Below are 17,794 nucleotides of genomic sequence, written 5' to 3' on the forward strand. Positions count from 1 at the left end.
AACGAATTCACCTAAAATTAGCTAGCCACTCAACACGTACTGAAGAATGTAAATCAACAATGTCGGTGATTATTGGTGATAAAAACCCAATAACACTGCAAAGGTTACGAGAACCTTATGAGGTATGTACGTACAGTACGATGAAGCTGAAACAGAGTGTGTTCCTGCATTTATGAGCCGCTCATTATGTTAAGCTTCCTGTCACTTTCTTTTCAGACGTTTTCTCAGTGACGTTAAGCAGACGTGAAGCTTTCTGCATTCCAGCGGTGAAAAAGTGAGCTAAGAGTTCATATTTGATGGAGTTTGGTGTTTGATGGTGGATGTTTGATGGTGGATATTGGTATTTGATACTGTATATTGGTGTTTGATGGTGAATATTGGTGTTTGATGGTGGATATTGGTGTTTGAGGTGGATATTGGTATTTGATGGTGGATATTGGTGTTTGATGGTGGATATTGGTGTTTGATGGTGGATGTTGGATGGTGGGTATTGGTGTTTGATGGTGGATGTTTGATGGTGGATATTGGTATTTGATGGTGGATGTTTGATGGTGGATATTGGTGTTTGATGGTGAATATTGGTGTTTGATGGTGGATCTTGGTATTTGGTGGTGAATATTGGTGTTTGATGGTGGGTATTTGTGTTTAATAATTAATATTTGTGTTTAATAGTTAATATTGGTGGTTGATGGTGGATATTGATGTTTGATGGTGGCCATTGGTGTTAGATATGAATATTGGTGTTCGATTGTAAATATTGGTGTTAGAAGGTGGGTTTTGGTGTTTGATGATGAACATTGGTGTTGAGTTTGTGCTTAAAGGCCATTTAATTTTGAATTGTGAATTGCTTTTCACACTGGAGCTTCTTTCCATTGTCTTCTCTTCAAAAATACTGTTAAAACATGTTCTACTGGGATTTTTTTTTAAATTTATTTCCTATTTAACTTGTTGATGGATTTGACCATTTGGGTTTGTGTTTCTCTTGCTCTCTCCTCCCATGCTGGATAAGGAGTTTATCTTCCCCACTACTCCCCAACACAAAATTGTGCAGGGAGGAATGTGACGGCTGTAATGGTAGAGTTACTCTTATGTAATTGGCAGACTTGGCTTGGAGTTTTGCATTTTTTCATGAAGATAAATTAGATAAACTGAACAGAAATTAATGTTATACAGTGTTGAGTAAGTCAGGAAAATCATCTGGAAAGCATCATCTGTAGCCAAGGTTGGCTTTTTTTCTCTCAGGTTTGAAAACTGTATATACGTCATTTTTTTGTCCTAGTCCACCTCCTCTCTTCACTCAGCTGCTGAATAAGTTGTACCTCAGTATCCAAACATCCTATCTACCGTGAACAGGAGAGAACCCAAGCCCAAGAGAGGGAAAGGAGGATACCCTGGTCAGAGGAAGGAAAGAGTGAGACAGGAAAAGAGATAGAGGGAGAGAGGGACAGTGGAGGAAGGCAGACTTTTCCGTCAGAGATCCCTGTTTTTGACACTGTCATTGCTTGAGTACCAACGGCTAATGACATATGGTAAGAAGAGCTGAAATAAAAAATCAGGACCAGGAAAAGAACAAAGGACTTTCTGAACATTTTCAAGTACAGAATTGAAGGGCTCTGTTTGCCAACTGGAGGATTAAAATCAACCACCTGAGAAAATATTTGGCAGATTTTGGAGAGGATACAAAGACCCAAAGTTCTTTAAGTTCATCCTAAAGTGAGTACAGTATAAAAAACAGGGAAGGGTATCATTATTATTTCCATGTGTTAAAGGTTTATTGTGTTTTTACTGCCAAACTTTTGGTGTTACAACTTCATCAAAACTTCATCTGCATTATTATTTCTTTCGTCGCTCTGGCTAATAAAGCTAAAACGAGAAGGTTTTACCTTTACCTTTCTTAAGGTTTTACCTTTAGCAAATTAGAATTATGAAATGTTTGTGATCAGTTTTTTTTATGGAAACAGTCCATCACTCAATCAAGAGCATTTTTTGTGGGTTTTTAAATGAACAAAAAGCTCTGATCGCTAATCCTAAAGCATTCTGTTGGGTTAATTTAGGATTTAGAAGGCATTGAAGCTCCTCTTCTGTCATGGGTTATTATCATTAATATAAGCATTGATGTAAAAGAAAGGAGAGTAACTTAGACCTTGATTTAAGTTTTTAGGATGTTTGTCAAATTCAGCATCAATATAGTGTCCTTATTATTATTATTATTATTATTATTATTATTATTATTATTATTATCATCATTATCACAGTGATGTCATGGTATGATTTACATTTCCACAAAATTATAGAACCAAAATGCAGCTAGTGGAACTTGTCTCTCTTCAATTCTCTTTAATTCTCGCCATGAACGATATTTTTAAACCACCGCGTTGGTCATATTAGCGTTAAAACTGGCACAATGATGTCATGCTGTTTGTGCAGGAAATATACAGCTGGACTCATGCCCGTAACCGGTGCAGGTAAAAAAGCGGGCCTTTTTCCTAGAAAGACGGATCTTACTGTTCTCTAGACCAGACAATAAATAGGTGCCAAAGGTGACTAAACCAAAGTGTCTGTAGACAGAGTTTTCCTGTCAGAAAGGGTGCCATATACAATCCTTTTTTTTTTTTTTTTTTAAATCCAAGAACTCTCAATTATCAAGTGAATCCACCAAGGAGAATCAATCCACCAAGGAGAATCATCCACTAAGAATCAATCCACCAAGGAGAATCATCCACTAAGAATCAATCCACCAAGGAAAATCATCCACCAAGAATCAATCCACCAAGGAGAATCATCCACTAAGAATCAATCCACCAAGGAGAATCATCCAGTAAGAATCAATCCACCAAGGAGAATCATCCACCAAGAATCAATCCACCAAGGAGAATCAATTAACCAAGAATCAATCCACAAAGGAGAATCATCCGCTAAGAATCAATCCACCAAGGAGAATCATCCAATAAGAATCAATCCACCAAGGAGAATCAATTCAACAAGAATCAATCCACCAAGGAGAATCAATTCACCAAGAATCAATCCACCAAGGAGAATCATCCACCAAGAATCAATCCACCAAGGAGAATCAAATCACCAAGAATCAATCCACCAAGGAGAATCATCCACCAAGAATCAATCCACCAAGGAGAATCATATTTTTGTCTAAAAATTTTTTAGCTAATCTGTTTTGGTCCAAGTAGAACCATTTTTGGAGAACCCTTATTTATGCAATGAGCCTATAAGGAACCCTTAATGAAGCATTTTATCTACAGTTTAGCTAAATGTTAAACTCCTGACAGGTTCTAGGTGTTGAGGAGAAAATAATAAGCAGTGATTTGGAGTTTGAACTGCACACTTATGCAGTTATATATAAACTTTTATGGGAGAAAAGGGTTCTGTGGGTAAATAAGAGCTGTCAGATTCCCAGAACGGATCTATCTGGAACACACTGGTGTAGAGTTCCTTGCAGAGGGACAACCAATGGACCCTTAAAAGTTGTCTAAGACTGTACTAATCCATACAGTCTTATGCTATTTATTTACAATAGCGATTTGATATGTTTTTTTAAAGGACTAATCATGACTACATTAGCACCCCGCTGGAAGCTCAGGGTCAGGGGGTTATCCGGATTTATTTGTCCCAGCATGAGCAGGAAGCCGTGTGTTTGAGGAGATGTCCTGCTCGTGCAGATATTCGCAGTCGGTTCCGTGCACATGCTTTCCTCTTGGCTCGGTTCCTGCCTCATTGTTTTGTGTTTTTAGTTTTTCTCTCAGTTCCTGTTTCCTCCTGTTCACAGTCACTCGATTATCTCTGTTTACCTTCCATACTCCGTGCCATGGAGTTCTGAGAAGAAGAAAAAACTTGCTTGAATTTTTGTGCGAGGTTATTTTAAGGCAAAGACTGATTTTTCTGTTTCTGGTATCTGTGAGATTTGAGCGATTTTTATTAGTGTTTTAATATGCATCATGCACAGTATTCAACTAGTGTGTCACATGGAGAGGAAAAGACTCGCACCTGTTTTTTAGGCTTTTACTTTTATGTAAATTCAAGGTCACATGCACAGACACAGTAGCTAGAACAGGAAACGTCTTCGACCCAATCCCAATCTTACAGAGCCACGCCCACCCTCCCGCCTAATGTTCACATTTAATTTGGGCATTTTTTTTTTTTTTATTACAGCCTTATTCTATAATATTATGTGATGATGCTTCTCTGAAGGTTATAGATATGTATTTTTGGTTAGCCACATTAGCCTCATAGCTTTAGCACTTGACTAAAGAAGCAAACTCCAGACACTGAACATGTCTGAGGAATTTGTGGACATTTTTCATTTAGGTTTTTGACTAAACTGTTCGTTTTACATATTACTATATGACTATACAAACCAGGGCAAGTTAACAAACAGCTAGAGTCGAAACGACTCCCTTGTCCCAGGCAATTCTTATCGATCTGAACCATTTTTCCTTCCTTAGAGTCCCCTTAGGCCACTTGTCTACTCAGGGCACAGAATCATCCCACACTTTACATCACTTCATGCCATTATAAAATCTTATTTGGATATATTTTTACCTTAATTCTAACAAAATAATTCGAAGCTTAGCTAATTGTTTTGGTACAAAGTATATATGTGTGTTACACAAAGATGATGAAATCACCAATAGCTGACAGTATTTTATGCTTTAGATGTTTTATGAGCTATACACAAACAGTTGTATTGAATTTATTTGCTAAAACAGAATCATAGTAACAGAAACAGAGGCTATCTAGTATAGAAATAGCATTCGGAAAGAAAACTGATCTCTCTAAACTTTGAGACTTCAAGCAGAATTTGTGTAGAATACTTGTAGAAAATAAGTATTTCATCTGCTAAAGATGTTCTTGAATCCCCAGAACTCCTCAGATGCATTCTTCTGAGCTCACTTTCTCTGTGATTCAGGATGAGTTTGTCTCGTAACGGGACGCTGGAGAGGACGCCATCTCAGCAGTTCACCTCTGATGCAGATGACTCCGAGTTGACCCGACTGCATCACGCGAACTCCATGCCCCCAGCGGTTGTTGACCCTGTGACCCCAGCGGCAGTGGTTCCTCCTCCGTACTCATCCTCCAGCGCTTCGGCCGAGCCGCTGGAGCTCAGAGCCTCGCTGGACTGCTGGGCGTGCTCGGTTCTCGTCACGGCGCAGAACCTCATCATCGCCGCCGTGAATGCAGCACTCGCCGCCGTCATCTTTGGAATCATCCTCACTCCGGCGCTCACCATGGTCGTGTTCGGCTTCCTCTGCCATTCCAAGGTCAGATAATAGCATGGGAATTTTGAGTATTTTAAATGAGTCGAATAATTTGACTCGCCCGAACAATGAGGGTCGACTCCCAGACGATTCATTGACTTTTTTTTTTATACTGGATAAAGATTTCAATATTTACATCAATAATTGTTCTTATTCGCCTAAAATGGTTAAACAATACCTTTTAATTGACAAAATGGTGTTAATTTGAAGTGCATTTGAAAAAATCTCATAATAAAATCGGCAAGACACAGCAAATGTGAATTGGCATTTAAAGTTAAGGTCATGTTTAATGCTATCTGTGCTTTGTTAAGAAGTTTCATTTCCATTTATCCTGATGGATATAAGATTGACTTTCCTCCCATCTTCTCATCCAGGTTCAGCCCCATGGTACTTCGGTTTATTGCTCGGACCTGCTCAACGACGCGTCCTGTGTGACTCTGCTGGTCGTGGGGTTCGTGTTGTTGGTTCCTCTGCTGGTGTTGGCTCTAGCGGCGTACTGTAGATTGGCACGTCTCCTGCAGCTCAGCCTCTGCTTCATCCCTTACAGCCGCGCCGTCTATAAAAACCTTCCTGTGTCTCAGCACCCGGGGCTGCGGGGCTGCTGCGGCCAACAGGGGGCACCGGAGAGAGACGCCAAAGCCAGCGTGTGGGTGTGAGGACATACGGGACGCTCTGCAGGGCATCGGGCTGAAACTGTGATGAAGAGTTAATAATCCAGTGATCAACATTTTTTAAAAAAAATTTCATTTGTATAGTAATTATGCACATTTTAAATCAGGCAAGACGAATCCACTGATTTCTTTCTGAACTTTTTAATCAAAGAAATACCTAAATTGCATGTTTTCTTCCCCTTGATTTTATTTTTGCATTTTAATTTGGAGGACTGAATGTCGCATCGAATGGTATTGCATGATTCTGATATGCTTAACATACTTTCATGTCCTGTGTAGTGGGGTTGTTTTAAAAAAAATAATAAAATATATATATATATATATATATATATATATATATATATATATATATATATATATATATATATATATATACAATGTTCAAATTCAATAAACTTAAAATTTTCAAAGTCAGAAGATGTTGATTAATTTTCTAGATCAGCAGGTCTGAAAGTAGCGCAGCTTCAAATCACAGGTTCCAGCAGTAACGTCTCATTTACAGGGACTTGTACGGTGGATGATCCACATAAACAGGTTAACAAAAAAGTGTACTCGTTGATATGTTTAAGTTTTCTGTAAGGAAAGGCGTGGAAGGAGTCTCCAGATTCAGAGCTTTGTAACACTCAGTGGTAAGTTTCCTGACATGTTCAGGATAGATGAGTTTACGCTTCTTTGCCATTTCTCCATAACATTTTTTTTTTGTCTGATTAACTTCAAGACAGAGAAAAGAAAAAACACTGAGACGTGGTGTGATATAAAACCTTTAATGGATGACATCATAAATTACGAATATATTGTATGACATCTTCAAGTATATAAAGTGAATAAGGTGAAATGTTCCTTTATATGTTGCCATGAAATCATTTGGCTTTAGTACGTGTAGCTGCTCCAAATTCGAAGTATAATTGAAAACCCTTCCTGTGTTACAGTACTGTTTTGACTCAGAAGTGCGTATGAAATGTCCGCTCACTGTTGGCTTGCTTATGCTAATTAGCTAGTGCTCTAATTAGCTAAAGGTACATTAGAAAATACCAAACCAAATGTTTTCTTTTTAATACAAGTTCTTCTTTTTTTATAATTGTATGCAGGAGAGTTAAAAGGCGAAAACACAACAACATAAAATTGTAAACTTTGTCAAAACGAGAAATACAATTCTGTGTTTTTGCCTGAGTGTTGCTTTAGGGAATAATTTCTATGAATTCATTCATGTTTTACTGTCATGTGTCGGTTTGGTTTTTTTGGCTGTTCTGTATTCTCTGTGTTGTTATTAGCCGCGGAGATCAGCACGGCTGGTTATTGAGGCTGGTGAGGATTTTGTGGTGTGGTGCTTTGTACATGGCCGTGAAACTGCCTGGAGGGAGAATGCCACGCCCGTCTTCATCGACCTGACCCATCAGAATGAAGCTTTGTCCTGAAACAGAAAAAAGGTGATGGGCGAAAAAAAAACCCATGAAGGAACTGAAGATCAATGAATTTCATAATAAGTTCATTCATTTTTTTTCTTCTGCAGTTAGTGTTGGAGTCCAATTCAGAGCAACACTGTTTATCATTCCTTCTCAAGTGGTCCAATGCAGCTTGCTGGACCATGTTAAATTTTCCTATTTTTTTTTCTGAGTGATTACCTCTGTAATGTAATGTATTGGCATTGCAAAACCACCATTTTTAAACTACGAAACCTACTACAAAGGCCATCTTAGTGTCGGTCATCTTCTGTTCAGGATGGTCCTACAGTGGCTCCTTGAAACAAAAACTGATCTCTAGAGCACATTACAAGGTACATGTACATATATAAACATTTTGCACATCCTTGTTCCGTAGACTTAGAACTTAAGTCCAAACGTAATGCTCAAGATTGCTCACAGTTCCACTTTCAGGGTCAGTTTATAATGGGAAGGGTTCGAGCCTCAGTCTTAATCTTTTTTAGGGGGTACCTGTATATAGTATAGTGTGCATGCAGAACATTTCAGGTTTGAGACTTCTCTCCTTTTTTTTTATGGTGGCATGAAAGCGCTTTTTTATTTTAAATTCCCCTCACTTTCAGGTTGAATATCTCTGGTATGGGACCAGATACAAACCTGAAATTTTCACAGAAATAAGTTTTCTGTAGTAGCATTCTGCTGTTAGAAATCTGGGCCTACTTTATTCATGCATTTTGAGAAATGAACAGAGGTATTATAAGCATAACAAATAATAAAAATGAACAGTATTTTATAGTAATATTAGCATATTCTATTACAGAGTTCACTACATTGGCATGATATATTATATAGTTCTTCAAATCTGCCAAGTTTAGCTCCAACCTCCAAACTTACCTGCCTGTAGTTTTCTAGTAACCCTGAAGATGTTGGTTAGCTTGTTCAGGTGAGTTTGTTTAGGGTAGGAGCGAAACTCTGCAGGACAGTGGACCTCGAGGGCCAGATTTGAAGAACCCTGATATATCGTGTTGGTACAGGTGTACAGTTAAATAGATTTTTATTGAAATATGGGATTACAGTGATCACCTGGGGGTGGTTACAAATGAACAGTGTCATAAACAGAGCTGTGGTGTTGTTTCTCCTGTGATAAAAGCAGTAAGTGACTTCTGAGCTGTAGTCATTGCTACTTCTGCTATGTCTATTGTTTGTCATTCATAATTTTTATGACTATGCCACATTAATTGTTTGTCACTGATACTTTTGGTTACTTTTTGATACTTTTGGCCATGTTTACCATATGTTGTAGGTAATTGTTCTTACTTTTATTGTTTGTTGTGTGTACCTTTTAGTACTTTTGTCCTGTCTAGGCAATTTATGTCATTTTTGCTACTTTAATCATTTGTTGTTGGTAATTTCTGTTGTCTTGTTTTTATTGTTTGTTGTAGGTCATTTTTAGTACTTTTGCTGTATTTGTGGGTTATTTTTGCCACATTTATTGCTGCCATAGGTAATTTTTGTGGCTTTTTAAAATTCCTTTTCCCTGATTTATTGTATTTTATATTTCATTTTTGTTAGTTTTGCCTCAAATGTCATTAGCTGAAAGTTTGTTAGATTTGTTTGGCTGTTTGGCATAGCTTACCTCTGCGTAAGACTGGACACGTCTTGCACATGAGCACTAGTTTAACAGTCATGGTCTCTCCAGACTGACTGATAGTCAGTCCTCCAGCTTTATAAGCCTTAATGATGGAGACGGTGGCCAATAGGCGGCCCTGTGGAGCCTGAGAGAGCGCGTTCACGGTCCCCGTGATCACTACAAAGAGAGAAAACATTTATTTTTTCAGTATTTATTTCTCACACATCTCTGATCTGGATCTGTGACTACGAACAGCATGCTCACCAAATTCACTGCTGCAGAAACTCGTCTTTATGCTGCCGTCTCTCTTGCACGTTTTAGGGCACAGAGGGTTTGGGTCTGAAAATTTGCACAATGAGAAGACAGATAATGTCACAAAACACATTTGATTAAATATCGTTTTTATATCAAGAAAAATGGTTGCTGTTAAACAAAGTATGTTGCTTCCAAGGCATGGAAAGTTTTACTATACTCCACTGTAATGTGCATGGCCTGCATTTTCATACAGAGCCCTGATTGGCTGTTGTATTTTTTGATACAAAAAATTTGATATTCCTCTCTCACCTGGACGTACTGGATTGGGCCGACCTGATTCTGGTCTGCGATTTGGAGGTCTGGCTGGCTGGTTGGGATTGGCTGGTGGGCGTCTGCGTGAAGTTGCGGTGGTGGTTGTGGTAATCGGTGCCTCTGTAGTTGTCGTGGTGATGGGTTTGCGGGTCGCGGCCGGTGCTGGGACGAGCCGTGGGACTGTGGGTAATGAGTGCACACGGGATCCTGGCTGAACAGAATACCCTCTGGGGACACTGGAATACAAGGCAATGAAGCCATCAGAGGTGACGCTCTGGTCTGAGACGAACTGGACCAGGAGAACGTTACTGTTGGTCACGATGGGCCTGGAGATGGAGGGAAAGGAGAAAGAACAAGAGAATATGGATGGAAATTAACTATGTAGTTATAAGACTGACCTCATTTGCATATGATGAGCTAATACAATCATTACCCTTTAATGGTCTGTTTATTCATTTGTTCAAGTACGAGCTTTCTCAACTAGGTTATTGTCACATCAGCCATGGACAATTCACCGCCACGCCACCAGAGGGCACCCTGCCACGAGTTTTAGTTCTTCGTTTGTCATTTTCATTTCCTGTCACCTGCCTATATAAACCACATGGACACTCACACACTTTGTGAAGCCTTACAGTTTGTGAAGACTTCTAGACACCACTAGGTTCAAGTATGTTGTGAAATGAATGTAGTATTTTGTTATTTATTATAATTATTAGAACTGTTTTTAGGAACCCATAACTATACAAAGAACCCTTTTCGTATAAGTGTAGCAGTCACACTAGTTAAACAAATCAAGCTGTACTCACTCAGGTGCCTTGTCACCGCAGAATTTTCCGATGCGTCTCGAGTCATCCCTCTCTACTCCGTTATAAAATGCCACGTAATCGAAGCGGCAGTACGTGTCACGCTCCACATCGAACTTATCGAACTTCACCTCAATCACCTGAAAACACATGCATCATTCATCGCACACCTTCTTGTTTTGTTTTTTTAAAAAAGCTCTAAGCTCAGAAATGAACACAGCTATGAGTTATATTTTTCAAACAGAATTCCATTTAGTGTGTAATAGTTAGACTGTAATGTCCAGGAGCTGTGCCAGATATCTTATATTTTGATTCTTGATTCTCAGAGTATCTCAATGTCACTAGTCCTGACCTTGTCTGGATCCACGGTGATCAGCCACGAGCAACTGATGCCAGGTGGGTAATTTTTCTCGGGCCAGTTGGGCGTATGGATGGTGCCATGTGGTTTTGTCATCTTTCCACCACAGAACTGTTGCTCTGAAAATTTCAAAACAATTGATCAGAAAACCGTGCCAAAATCTAAAGAACCCACATGTCATACTTGATTAAGAGAAAATGATTGCGGTAAAAGTATTTCTCTCACGAGAAAAGTCAAGTATCTAATATTAAATGTACCTAAATGTCATGATGGCATCACATGTCTCAATCACTCACACCTGTGTCTCATTTCTCCATGATTAGCACCACTATATAAATTCCTGTATTTCACCATCTCATTGAAAAGCTTTTGTTGTTGTCGTGTTCATGTGCCACGGTCTCGCTTCTTGCCTTCTTTTTCTTAATCATCATAATTAACTTATGTTCAGGATTTATGATTCTTGTTTTCACGTTTCTAGTTGTTGTGTTTTGCACTTTGTACAGTAAACTATCCGCACTTGCATCCGCCTCCTCTACAAATCCCTGACACTAAGTAGTAAAGATAGCACTTATAAATATTACAGAACTGCTGGTGGTTGTATAATAATTTAAACTCTAACATGTTTAAAATGTAAAAATGCTAATGTTAGCAATGCTAGTTGAGTTGGAAGGATGATGGTATCTAGTACTTCATTTTTGGGGGGGGTGGGGGGGTTCGTTAATTAGTGAATTAAGTGATATAAGTAATGACTACCATTCAGGTGTGGTTTTGCTGCACTAAAGTGGGCGAGGAAGCCACGCCCTCCGGTTGCTGAGTCTGACTCCATTTGCAACATCATAGTGCTGGATGTGGAGATGAGCGTGCCGGGCCGAAACGTCCCGCAAAAGCGACCCAATTTCTGCGCCACGTTCGAGTGACCGTTATATACGTCCACGAAATCGTATCGGCACAGAGTGTCAGCCTCAAGGTCAAAAATCCTGAAGGAGAGCATGACCACGTTGCCTTCTGGGACCTGAGAGAGATTGAGAGACAGACAAGTTTAGCAACAATTACAGTCATGCTAATAAAGCTGTCAGTGTGTATTCAAATACAATTGCGTGTTTACGGTCTTTACGTGAACGTCCTACTTTTGTGCTAACTTTGGAAGTCAAAATATCCCACATAGTTCTCACACAGTGAGTCCTTTAGCAGTTCAGGCTAAGTGTACTTATTGTGTAATTTTAGTCAGAGTCTTTATTTTTAGAAATACACCAACAAATCAGAGGAAAATGTTGACGTTTCGGACAGTTTTGTATCGTTTACACTGTCACCGTACCCTTGCATTGCTACATACTAGCTATTTAAAAATCATAAGCGTCAGTTGTTAGCTAGTTTATGTTCACTCTCTTATGATTCTTTCAAATGTGGTTGTGTTTTCACTGTGTTTAGCAGAAGAGTTCATATTAGTGTCATAATCATTTGCTGCTCATGCTTTACGAGTTAACTTTTTCTGACAGCTTAATGATGACAGCTTAAAGACGTTTGATTAGATTCCAACCCGAAATGTAAGTACAGTCTTTTTTTTTTTTTTTTTTTTTTTTTTTAAATAACTAACATATCCAAGGAAAATATTGACATTCCTGTGTCATTTACACTGTCACTGTACCTTTCCAATGACTATATATCACACTTAACAGCTACACTAGCTAGCTAAAAGTGCATTTTAATGTATGGGGTGTCCAAAAAGTCAAGAACCAATGAGAGTAAACCTACATATCCTTAATTTTGTATTCATTATTTACACCATATACTCTACATTTCCACCATTATGCTCTTATACCCTTATGATTTTGCTTCACATATCCCCATTGGTTCCTGACTTTTCAGTCACTGTGTAGCTGTGTTTTCACATTGTTTGTATGAAAAATGTGCTGTTAATGATTTTTGAGTTAACAGTTTGTTCTCAATACAGCAGGACACTTGGGTTATCGATCAATGCTAAATGTAATAAAAGTGTGATTATAGTCACATGGAGTCTTTTCTTAGTAATTAACCAACACATCTGAGGAAAATGTCGACGTTCCTGACAATCCTATCTCATTTCCACTGACACTGTGTCTTTACAATGACTATATACAGTAAAACACTTAATGGCTATCAGTAGCTAGCTAAATGATTAGCATCAGTCTTTAGCTAGAGTTTGAATCTCTTAGTTCCAGGTACCCATAGTTGCCCAGTTGTAGTGACATAACTTGTTCTCATCACTTGATTTACTTGCACGGTGATTTTATGGTGTTTTGACTCCCCGTGTAGAATGAAATTGATGAGTTCAACTAAAACGCACAGATAGAAATCTGTCTAGAGAGGAAAACGGCATGTTAGTATGTATGTGCTCATTTGTGTCTCAGACTTTGTTCAGTTAAAAACACACTGAATGGACTCATGAATAAGAGGAACATGAATTCACACTCACAGTGATGTACCAAGTGCACTTGCTGTTTGGTTTGTAGTATGAAGGAAAGTCCTCACTGGCCACAAAGCCCGAGTCTCCATCCAGATTCCCTCCGCATTTAAACACCGGCCTGAGAGCAGGATAGAAAGGACACACACTCTATGAGAGACAGGAAACACTTGGGTGTTTCTTGGACACGTGTTTGTTTGGTAATGTTGCCGGAAAACCTCTGCAACGATTACGTTTGATTTGCATGGCACAAGCGATCTCTCTATAATTCATTAGCATAAACCAGCTTCTTTCCTATACAGAAGGTCAGGAAGGTGTCTTCAACCCCGAGGTCAGCATATGATGTCAACGTCGACATGGCCACTCACACCGTCAACAGTAAGTAAAATATCACTTCACTATTTAAAATAAGTTTACAGCAGTATTAATCAACATCGACACATTAGTCGGTTAAATCTAACACTGATTATACTGTACAGTTCACCGTTTTGAAAATGAATACATCCTAAACTCATAAACGCAATGTGAGCTGGCTAGCTTGTTGAACAAAACACTGGAAAATTGCTTCAATCACAGAGTCTTCACGACACACGCATGCTCTTCACATTAAACCTCCCACACACACCTCATTTTATTACAAGAATTACTGTACCTGTGCTGGGAGCTCAACAACTTACCTAAAATCAAGCCATAACTGAAGTGATGTAAAACAAAATCACAGCAATCAAGTGCGGCACCAGTTAATACTGAGGTTTAGACTGAAGTCATTGCAATTAGGGATGCTCCAAATGTTCGGCAACCGAAATTATTCAGCCGAAAAAGTGAAAAGGCCGAATAAATTTGACCGAATAATGACGTGTTTGATGACGCGACCAAATAACCTAGCAACCAGAGTGAGACGCGCGAATGTCACGACCTTGATGAGGGGGCGCGCGCATGTACGAGCTACGTGCACGAGCTACTGCTCTTCGGATGTTTACTGTGCGTTTGTTTTGTTTCTGTCATGTCACAAGACGTAAGGTAGTAGAGTATGGAAGCAGGTAAAGATGTATTTATTTAAGGGCAGACAGACAAATCCAGTATCTACTATAATACTCCGCGAGGTGTACAGGGACGCGAGCGGTATATATCCCCAATATAATCAGCCGTATAGAACCGAATAAAACCATTTTTTGCACTCTTGTCAATGCACTTTTTAATGCACTTTTTTGTTGTAGGCTACAGAGTGTTACATTCTTTCAGCAGTCAGTTATAGGCTTAACATAGGTTATTCAAGGGGGCTCAAAGATGACCACATCAAAATATTTTTATTTTACTCATTTATTTATTTAAAGTTATATTGTGCCTTATTGGTAGCCTATGCCTGCTGGAATGAAAAAAAAATATTCAGTGTTAAATAAATATTTTGAAATTGTAGTTTTTGTAATTGATTTTTTCTTTGAAAAGCAAGACAAAATAGTAAAAAGCACATTTTGACAATTTAATTTATGCAATGGTGAAAAAAATGGCAAAATAAATGGACAAAACGCGAAAAAACGTCTTTGGCCTTCGGCTTTCGGACAAGTTTTTCATTATATTTGGTTTCGGCTTCGGCCAAGAATTTTCATTTCAGTGCATCCCTAATTGCAATAAACGATAAATTACTGTATATAAGGTCCTAGAACAGAATCTTGTGGGAGACTTGTGCTTTACTTTCATAACTTCTTGTATTCTGTTCTCCTCTTGTGTTATTTTGTGTCTTGCACTGCGGTTATTTTATGAGTTTATGGATCGATTCATGATAAAAAAAATTTTTTAAAAGTCTGGAAAATGAGGTGGTCCATACTGATTTAAAGTCACAGAGAAGATTCAGAGAAACAACATGGAGGCAGCGGGTAATAAATGTGGTTATTAATAGATACAGTGAAAGCTGGGTAGGACAGTTATCATGCCATGAACTTTTCCTTCCCTCTAGGCTTGGAGGTTCGAATCCTGCCTCTGCCCTGTGTGTTCTCCCAGTGATTTGGGGGTTTCCTCCAGGTACTCCATTTTCCTCCCCCAGTCCAAAGACATGTGTTGAAGACTGATTGGCATTTCCAAACTGTCCATAGTGTGTGAATGTGTGTGTGAGTGTGTGTGCGATTCTGCCCTGAGAGGGGTTGGTACCCTGTCCAGGGTGTCCCCTGCCTTGTACCCGGAGTCCCCTGGGATAAGCTCCAGGCTCCCTGTGACCCTGTGTACTATAGGTGCTATAGAAAATGGATGAATGGATGGATATTGTTCTTGACAATCAGGGACGAGGGTGAAGAGAGAACATGTTGACAAGCAGGGGGTGAGACAAACAGACAGACAGACAGACAGACAGGACGATGCCTGGTCAAAGGACATGATTATTTGTTATTCAAGTTATTACTTTTTTGATTCCAACAGATATTGTATTTATTATACGACACTTACAGCGGAGAGAAACCTCAGACGTGCTGTTCTGTAAATTCCGTGTACGGTTTTGCAGAGTGTGGAGGTCATAAACTTTGAGATGCTTTTGTAATCATATTCAGTTTTACAATGCTGTAATAATTTCCCTTATTGCCTCAGACTGTCTAGACCCTGATTTCTGCTGAAGCGTTTAAGCCCAGACCTTTAAAATAAAATTGTTCTCTTATTGTTTTAAATGTGAAAACGCTGCCAGCTAGGGGTGGGATGATATACTGTTGTTATGATATTATACTGTGACCATATAGAAGTTTTATGAAGTAGAAACTCAGGACAGCAGATTCAGGGAGACAGCAGTGGGAAATAAACCCAGGAGCTGAAAATGTCACCGTATTTTCACTTCTCCTGTAAAACTCCAGTTCTAAAATTTCGATGAAATACAGACTAAAGCAAAAATACAAGTAGGTGCAAAATGAACTGCTTTTATTTAAAGAGTTCTCACAAATGCAGTTTACTGAGTGTGTTCAAGCGTAGTGTACATCAAGGGGCCAACTCTAAAACAGACCAGATTGATATTAAGATGCACCGGTAATGACTTTATAGGGTTAATTCAGGTCATAAAAGAGTGCACTAATTACTATCAGGTGTTAGATGCTTTTAGGATCTCACATATATGCAAATTATCATTATTACTTTTGTCATTATTTCATCATTATTAAATGATGAAATAAAACCTAGTTCTTGGTGCCGAGTTCAGGAATTTTGGACTCAGCTGTACAGTAAGCAAATTCCCAAAATTCCTGCAGGCTGAAGAGCTCGAAGAACTTTTCCAGCACGTCTGCCAGTGTGATTGCTCAATTTAGGAGAGGAATACACACACACACACACACACACACACAGAAACAAAGGCTTCTTCCACATTTACAGCCTCTTCCAACCTGGCCAGGTGGAATAACACGCACACTTTAACAAAATTGAACAGTCTTATAAATCTTATGTCATGAATAATACAATTGATTAGAACGTATGACCATTTACTCATTATTCATAAGGATCCTATCAACTGCATGTACACACACACACACACACACACACTACCTGGTATTGTTAGTCATCTGGCTATGTGTCCATCCAAAAACCAGCAGCAGAAAAAACCCTAAAGAGGACATGGTCTTGCTCAGATGCTCCATTTTCCCTCAGTGAGACGGAGCGAGGGGAAGAAGTGAGGGAAGCAGCTGACTGGAGGAGGAGGAGGAGGAGGAGGAGCGAGGAGAAAACAGGACAAGAGAGGAGAAGTGTCTTTAGCCCATGCAGTGACAGGGGGTGATCCAAAACGAAGGGGGGAAGGGGGTTTGGCTTTAATCAGCTCCAGATGTAGCTCCGGATCTCCTTTTACTGGACTTCGAACATTCCAGAAAGAGAGAGAAAGAGAAAGGGGGGGGGGAGAGAGAGAGAAATCAGAACGGACATAAAAAATATCCCATTGTACAGCATGTAGCCTGGTTTCTGATTCATCTGCTGATCATGTGTGATGTTTGAACATGAGACATGAGGTCACTGGGTTAGGAAGACTCACGCCAGCAGGGTTTCATGCAGATTGGACACATAAGTGCGTACGGTTTGTCACGGAAAGTCAAGCCAGGACCTGACATTTAAGAGATGTTTCTAACCTTTCAGGATCTAGAGAATCATCCTCATTTACTGCTCATTCAATGTGATTGTGTTGCGGTTGCCAGATTGCAGGTTTGCACTCTTGCAGTGTCGAGGGCAGATTAGATGTATTACTGAATCCTCTGACAGGCAGAATAATTTGAACGGCAGATTATTTAAGACACATCTTCCCTCCAGTTTATAATTGTAGTTAATTTTCTGACTCCAGTTGATATAAGGAGGATGTCACTTGATTCCAAAAAAAATTTACTTTCACTTAAAATGTTGGAAAATGAATTTCTCAGTGTTTAATGAAAGGCCCTTAGTAGTTTACCTGGACAAATGTGGAAAACATATTAAACCAGTGGAAAAAACAGACCCAAAGCAAGCTCAGTATGCAGATATAATCAACAGAGACAAATGGAAAGTTGTCTCAAGTGCCCAAAAGTTCTGAAAAGTTTTTAACATCCGACCTTATTTGCAGAATTTTGCACGTTTAGTTTCCAGATTTCAGATGTTGTGAGGAAACTGTGCTCTATGGCATGTAGGTAACATCAGGCCCTAGAATGACATAT

The 17,794-nt window shown here is 39.2% G+C and overlaps 2 protein-coding genes across 3 annotated transcripts; one reads left to right on the plus strand and one right to left on the minus strand.

The window, feature by feature from the left end:
* Positions 1–262: 262 nt before the first annotated feature.
* tmem88a (transmembrane protein 88 a) lies at positions 263–6,237 on the plus strand. 2 transcript variants are annotated; one of them, XM_053645008.1, is made up of 3 exons: positions 263–1,713; positions 4,876–5,273; positions 5,645–6,237. In XM_053645008.1, exons 2-3 carry the CDS (start codon positions 4,923–4,925, stop codon positions 5,924–5,926), a joined length of 633 nt encoding a protein of 210 aa, XP_053500983.1. In that variant the 5' UTR covers positions 263–1,713; positions 4,876–4,922; the 3' UTR covers positions 5,927–6,237. The 2 variants fall into 2 exon arrangements, with proteins under 2 accessions (XP_053500983.1, XP_053500982.1); XM_053645007.1 differs by having other exon boundaries at positions 265–1,713; positions 4,922–5,273.
* Positions 6,238–6,689: 452 nt separating this feature from the next.
* On the minus strand, positions 6,690–16,842 carry pcolcea (procollagen C-endopeptidase enhancer a). The gene is made up of 9 exons (XM_053645000.1): positions 16,668–16,842; positions 13,170–13,278; positions 11,471–11,729; positions 10,712–10,836; positions 10,363–10,499; positions 9,554–9,882; positions 9,254–9,328; positions 8,996–9,166; positions 6,690–7,352 (listed from the first exon to the last, which is right to left on the minus strand). The coding sequence occupies exons 1-9, from the start codon at positions 16,757–16,759 to the stop codon at positions 7,222–7,224; spliced, it is 1,428 nt and encodes a 475-aa protein (XP_053500975.1). The 5' UTR covers positions 16,760–16,842; the 3' UTR covers positions 6,690–7,221.
* Positions 16,843–17,794: the final 952 nt, after the last annotated feature.

Source organism: Ictalurus furcatus, chromosome 16 (genome assembly GCF_023375685.1).
Source record: "Ictalurus furcatus strain D&B chromosome 16, Billie_1.0, whole genome shotgun sequence".
NCBI classification, from domain to species: domain Eukaryota; kingdom Metazoa; phylum Chordata; class Actinopteri; order Siluriformes; family Ictaluridae; genus Ictalurus; species Ictalurus furcatus.